Source organism: Lotus japonicus, chromosome 1 (assembly GCF_012489685.1).
Source record: "Lotus japonicus ecotype B-129 chromosome 1, LjGifu_v1.2".
Classification (NCBI taxonomy): Eukaryota; Viridiplantae; Streptophyta; class Magnoliopsida; order Fabales; family Fabaceae; genus Lotus; species Lotus japonicus.
Window position 1 is genome coordinate 98,803,250 of NC_080041.1, and position 7,274 is coordinate 98,810,523.

Sequence of the window (7,274 nt, forward strand, 5' to 3'; positions counted from 1 at the left end):
GCACTTGCTCAAAGAGGATTTTCAGAAAGTGCTTGCAGATTTCTGGGGCAGAGGTGCTTGGCCTAGGGGCAGTAATGCTTCATTTATAGCTTTGATCCCAAAGGTAAATTCTCCACTGAGCTTGAATGACTTTCGGCCTATATCATTAATTGGCTGTGTATATAAAGTGGTCTCGAAACTACTGGCCATGAGACTGAAACGAGTGTTACCTAAGGTGATTCATGATACACAGTTTGCTTTCTTGGGGGGGAGAAATATGCTGGATAGCGTGGTTGTGATAAATGAGGTACTTGATGTGGCAAAAAAATCAAAGAAATCAACTGTAGTATTTAAAGTTGACTATGAAAAAACCTATGATTCAGTGAGTTGGGAATTCTTGGAATACATGATGAACAGAATGAATTTCAATAAAAGATGGATTAAATGGATCATGAGCTGCATTAAGTCTGCATCAGTGTCAGTATTGGTGAATGGCAGCCCCTGTGAGGAATTTAGCATGGGGAAGGGTCTTCGCCAAGGGGATCCCTTGGCCCCGTTCCTGTTCCTAATTGTAGCAGAAGGATTATCTGGTCTCTTTAACCAAGCTGTCAGACTGGGAAAATTTGTGGGGTTTGCACTGGGTGAACAATCTGAGCTTGTAATCTCCATGCTCCAATTTGCTGATGATACGGTATTTGTAGGGGAGGCAACTCCACAAAATGTGGCAACCATGAAATGTGTGTTACGGTGCTTTGAATTAATATTAGGATTAAAAGTAAATTTCCACAAAAGCAAATTGGCTGGGGTGGCAGTGGATAGAAATTGTCTTGGCAGGTTTGCTGCTGTGCTCCATTGTAAGATAATGTGCATCCCATTTATTTACTTGGGTATTCCAGTGGGAGGAAAATCAAGTAGCTTGGCACTGTGGGATCCAATTGTTAATAAGTTGAGGGGAAGGTTGTCAGCTTGGAAGCAGAAACATATTTCTTTTGGGGGGAGAATTTGCCTCATACAGAGTGTGCTCTCTGCACTACCATTGTTTTATCTCTCATTCTTTAAAGTTCCTGCTGGTGTGCTCCGTATTTGTACTGGGATTATGAGGAACTTTCTTTGGGGCGGTGTGGATATGGGGAATAAAATTGCGTGGGTAAAATGGTCAGAGGTGTGTAAGCCTAAGGATCATGGTGGACTGGGAATCAAAGATTGGCGTCTGTTTAATTTGTCCCTCCTTGGTAAATGGAATTGGCGTTTTTTAACAGAACCACATAGCCTATGGTGTAGAGTGATAAAGGCACGGGGAGATAAATATGGGGATTCACCATGGTGGAGAGATGCCAAGGCCAGTTGTATTTCTGAAGGGTGGAATTGGTTTGAAACTTGTATACAGAAAACAGTGCTTGAGGGAGATGCTACTAAGTTCTGGTCTGAGAACTGGCTTGGGAATGGATCTCTTGACCTTAGTTATCGGAGACTATATAATCTCTCACAGCAAAAACGTGAAAATGTCAAGAATATGGGCCATTGGTTAAATGGAGAGTGGGAATGGGTGTTCAAATGGAGGAGAGGGCTGAGAGGGCGAGAAGTGGGGTGGTTAGAGGCGATGTTGGGGGAGTTGAGGACAAAATGTTTAACAGAGGGTAGACGGGACAGGTGGACTTGGAGGCAGGATGGGGAGGGGATTTATACAGTTAACTCTTCTTATTTATTTCTGCAGGCTCAAAACTTGGAGGAAGAAGACCCAGTGTTGAAACTGGTTTGGTCAGCACCAGTCCCCTCTAATGTCAAAGCATTCATTTGGCGTTTACTGAAGGATAGAATCCAAACCAGGGACAACCTTTGCAAGAGGCAGGTTCTGACAAGGGGAGAGGGGTCTACATGCCCGTTATGTCGACAAGAGGAGGAAACAAGTATGCATTTATTCTCCAGGTGTGCTGTTTCAAATCCAGTTTGGTATGCTTGCTTTGCCTGGCTTGGTGTCTTCTCGGCTGTGGCGGCCTCACCGCGGGATCAGATGTTGCAATTCCCATTCTTTGGCATTAACAAAAATCAGAAGGCAGGAGAAATTGCCATTTGGATGGCACTGGTGTGGTCTATTTGGTTGACAAGGAACAAGGTAATTTTTCAGGGGGGTGCCTTTGATCCTAACCAGATTCTAGAATTGGCTCAGTTGAGAGCATGGCAGTGGCTGAGGGCAAAGGTGGATGGCTTTATGTATTCATGGTTTGAGTGGAAGGAGAATCCAGGGGTATGCATTCTTTCTTTATAGTGGTTGGACATACTATCTGGATGTTGGGGCGGGCTATGTATGATGGTGGCACACAATATTGCTGCGGTTTGTTAATGGGATGGTATGGAGGCAATAAATCAGCGGTGGATCTTTGCTGCTAGATTTCTAGGAATAGGCTGTGAAGACACAATAATTTGTAGCCTTTTTGCGGGGTGTCTTCATGTATTTTTCATTTTCTGGTTTACTGTTTTCTCCCTATTGTACCTTTGTTCTCTGTTTTTTGACAGATTTTTCTCTCATTGTATTTGGGTTAGCACCCCTTGTGCTGGTTAAATGCAATGTGTTGGCTTATCAAAAAAAAAAAAAAACCAGACAAAGTATACAAAATCAAGCACAAGATTAAAGAGCATAACCATAATTATTTTATATGAACATTGCACTGAATTTTATCATTGAATTTTTCAAAAATTTATACTCTTATAATACTAAACATCTCTCCAGTATTCTAAATGGTGTGTAAATTTATTAGGAACATTGTACTTACCTATAGCATATTTATCATTAGTGCATTGATTTTTTCTATAATTTATTATTATAACACTTAGAGCATCTCCAGTGCTAGTTCTTAATTCTTAGTTTTTTGCAATATTTATGTGAGTCCGTATTGCTACATGTGCTTAAGCTACTCTCTAGCAATTTTGCTCCAACCATGAGTTCTTAGTTCTTACCACTATTCATTTGGTCCCACCAACCACATTATTTATATTTTTTATTTTCATAAAGTAATAAAACAAAACTCATAAAGTAATAAAGTAATTTAAATGAAAGAGAAAAAATATTTTTTTATGCTAAGAACTCATAAAGTAAAACTCCTTATATGTTCTTATTTTTAAGAACTAAGAACAACTCCAACGCTGGTTTCTTAACCCAGCTGGAGTTGCTAAGAAACTGTCCTTATTTTCTGGCAGCGTTGGAGCATGCCTAGTTGGCAATTTCGAGTTCTTAGCAACAGTGCAGAGTTCCTTGCACAAGGAACTCTGCTTTTTGGTTTCTTAAGTTAAAAAATGATATTTTCTCTCACCGAAACCCAACTGATTTCAGTGGGAAAACAACAGAATGAAAAACAGAAGGCAAGAAGATGATGAAATTGAACATGAACATAATTTTTTTGCATATTACAGAACCTGAAATTTACAGACCAGAGGTTTTTTTTACATGAAAAAAAAAACAAAACAAAAAACATAATCTTGATCTTGACTGAGAAGCTCTGATCTGCAAAGAGAGATGAGAGAGTTTCAATAGAAGGGTAATGAACATACGAAAATCAACAAAACAAAGAGAAAACAACACGAACTCACCTCAGATCACTTTGCATGTGAGGAAAGGAAGCTTCTTTGCGAGATTGAAGGCCTTGATAGTATGAAACAAGGCCAGTGGTTGCCGGATCGTGGCCAGAGGGTGGCGGGTTGGGGGCGTTAGGCCTGGAGCATGGCTGTTTGGCGGCGGATTGTGGCGGAGCCTGGCTTTTTGAGGTGGATCGTGACTCTTCTTCTTCCTGCGAGCGTGAGTGAGACCGAGAGAGGAGATAACGAACAGGAACAGGAGAGGAGAAAGAGAGATAGAGAGGAGGGACAGAGGTGGAGATGGCGGTGGTGGGTGTTTGTTGGCGGTGGAGGTTGTATGTTGCGGTGGTGGGTGTTTGTTGGCGGTGGAGGTTGTTTGGAGGGGCTTTGGAGGCGTGGAAGGGAGGCTGCGGCTAGGGTTGGAGGCGTGGAAGGGAGAGAGCTTGAGGAAGAAGAAGGAGAAGGAGAGAGCTTGAGGGTTAGGAGGAAGGAGAAGGGTGAGGAGCGACTAGGGTTCTGAAGGATGGGAGAAAAGAAAATGTATTTATAGTGGGTGACCGGCTGAGCCGGTCATCCCACCGTTATGGACCGGTCCAGACCGGTTTAGACCGGCTGGAGCCGGTTTTCTGCCCGTTTAGGCTTCTTTTTTTTTTGAATTTTTTTGAATTGACCAGTTTGACCGGTTTTCTTACCGTTTTTCAATTCTCAGCATCTTTACCTTATATATAGTATTAGCAATAACAAGAACAACAACAAGTATCGTATTCATTGGCCCAAACCACTATTTAACCTTCAATTCCCAGCTTCTTTACCTTATATATAGTGCAGTAGACCATTTGAAACACTAGCATTTACTCCCACAATTTCTCTCTTGTCCAAAAATTCTCAAATTTCTCAAAATGTCTAATCCTTATGAGCAATATTATCCACTGCTCGACAATGAAACACCTCCTACAAGTGAAGGTTTGCAACCTTCGCCTATGTTTCCGCCACAAAACCAATCTCCGCAGATGATTCACCCGCAAAGCCAACCTATGATGGTGTTCCAACAACAAAACCAACATTCGCAGATGATTCGCCCGCAAAGCCAACCTATGCCGATGTTCCAACAACAAAACCCACATCCGCAAATGTATCAACCACAAAGCCAACATCCGCAGATGTGTCACCCTCAAAACCAACCTCCTCACACCGATGGTAATGTTCAAAATCCTTCGTATCAAATGTTTCAACAATCGTTCTACCATCAAAACCAACCTCAGGGTCAAATGGGACCATATCCACCACAAATGCCTTATCCAAACAATCCACAATATTGCATGTATCCACCACAATACCAAACACCTCCTACTGGTAGCAGCAGTAGTTCAAAAGTCTCAAGTACACAATGTGAGGCTATGCCCGATGAGCCTGAATTTTCTACTCAACGGGGTCTAGATGATATTGATCTTGAAGAATCCAGAAAGAAACGCACCAAATGGAGTGGTAAAGATAATATACTTCTTCTTCAATCATGGCTCAACGTTTCTACCGATCGGATCGTGGGAAATGAGCAAAAGTCAGATTTGTTTTCGAATAAGATCCAAGCCCAATATGAGAAGAACCGCGACGATGCCTCTCCTTCGAGGACATGGTTATCCCTGAAATCTCATTTTAATAAATTGAATGCTGATCTTCAAAAATTTGTCGGTTGCCACACTAAAGCCGTCAATCATTGGAAAAGTGGACACTCAGATAAGGACATCATGGCTACGGCGCATCAATTATATCATGTAGATACGGGTAAAGATTTCAAACATGAGAATGAATGGCGGTTGGTGAAGGATGAACCAAAGTGGAAGGGAACATTTATGATAACCAGTTCAACGAGGCAGAAGAAGTCAGGAGATGGGGTGTATGCAACATCGTCTGACTGGAGTGCATCAATCGAGGGCGACGAATATGAGGCCACACAACCAGCAACCCGCCCGTTGGGAAAAAAGAACCAGAAAAGGAAAGCCAAAGTAGGAGACACAGCTTCAAGTGATCTTGATTATGTTCCTAACTCCGAGATGATAGCCATCGGGAAAGCTAAACTGGGATTCCTGGCGAGTTTTGAGAAGCTCAAGACCGAAGAACTGGAGGTGAGAAAGGAAAAAAACAAACTTCATAAGGCGCGGTTATTGAAGGAATACAAAGATATCCTTATGGAGGACACATCTGAAATGAACGAGGTGCAGTTAGCAACGCATCAGCGCCTAGTTGAATTCGCCATGAATGAACTAGGAATGTCTTAATTCTTGTTGTTGTCTTTCTTAATGTGTGTCAATGTTGTGATTTTAGCATTTCTACTTATTGATTCTGCATTAGTGTTGTAATTTTAGCATTTCTACTTATGTGTATTGCATCAGTGTTGTAATTTTAACATTTCTACTTATGTATTCTGCATTAATGTTGTAATTTCAGTATTTGAATTTTTCTTAATGTGTACTGCGTTTCTACTTATGTGTTCTATATAGTCGTTGGGGAATATAGCCGTTGGAGAATATAGCCGTTGGAGAATATAGCCGTTGTGGAATATAGCCGTTGGAGAATATAGCCGTTGGAGAATATAGCCGTTGTTGTTTCTCTTATTTATACATGTCATATTTCATTCATCTCAACATTCAAGAGTTGTTTTGTTCTCTCATATTGTCTTCCTCCTATCCAATTACACTGATAGTTTCTCATTGTGTCATAGAATGGATCCAAACAATATGGCCGACTTGGACATTTACGACGTAATTATTGACGATATTATGAATGACACGACTATAGAAGATATGATGCAGGAGGAGATGGAGTTTTATCAACGACGTGCCAACACCGTTAGGCCCAAGCGAACAAGAAAGGTGATAGAGAGAGATCGTGAAGCTGGGAACGAGCGGTTGTGGAATGACTACTTCTCAGAAAATCCTGTGAACACGGAAGAGCTTTTCCGACGAAGGTTTCGAATGCGAAAGCATGTGTTCCTCAGAATTGTAGGGGCCCTTGGGTCTCATGACCCGTACTTTTTAATGTCTGTCGATGCAGTTGGAAGACAAGGCCTGTCACCATTACAAAAGTGCATCGCCGCTATTCGTATGTTGGCGTACGGATCACCTGCTGACAGTGTTGACGAGTACGTTCGAATTGGTGAAAGTACTGCAATTGAGTGCTTAAAGAATTTTGTGAAAGGTGTGTGCAGTAGTTGGTGAAACATACTTGAGGCGCCCGAACCAAGAAGACATTACCCGCTTACTTCAATGGGGCGAGTCTCGTGGATTTCCAGGTATGTTGGGTTCTATTGATTGTATGCATTGGGAATGGAAGAATTGTCCAGTTGCGTGGAAAGGTCAATTCACCCGAGGTGATCATGGAAAGCCCACAATCATGCTTGAAGCAGTGGCATCACAAGACTTGTGGATTTGGCATGCATTTTTTGGCATTGTAGGTTCTAACAATGACATTAATGTGCTAAATCAATCTCCGGTTTTTAATGAGGTTTTGAGTGGAAATGCTCCCACGGTGAACTTTAGCGTGAATGGAACAATGTATAACATGGGATACTATCTAGCAGACGGTATCTATCCCCCGTGGGCTACATTTGTGAAGACCATCCCAATGCCGCAAGGAGAAAAAAGGCAAAAATTTGCGAAAAGACAAGAAGGAGCAAGAAAGGACGTTGGACGTGCATTCGGCGTTCTCCAATCTCGGTTTGCAATAGT

At 41.9% G+C, this 7,274-nt stretch overlaps 1 protein-coding gene across 1 annotated transcript; it reads left to right on the plus strand.

The window, feature by feature from the left end:
* The first annotated feature begins 6,255 nt into the window (after positions 1-6,255).
* On the plus strand, positions 6,256-6,990 carry LOC130732317 (uncharacterized). Its single transcript, XM_057584387.1, has one exon. The coding sequence runs from the start codon at positions 6,270-6,272 to the stop codon at positions 6,762-6,764; it is 495 nt and encodes a 164-aa protein (XP_057440370.1). The 5' UTR covers positions 6,256-6,269; the 3' UTR covers positions 6,765-6,990.
* Positions 6,991-7,274: the final 284 nt, after the last annotated feature.

Bases quoted from the DNA above. Each gene is read 5' to 3' on its own strand.
- LOC130732317 (XM_057584387.1), top strand. From the start codon at position 6,270: ATGGATCCAAACAATATGGCCGACTTGGACATTTACGACGTAATTATT.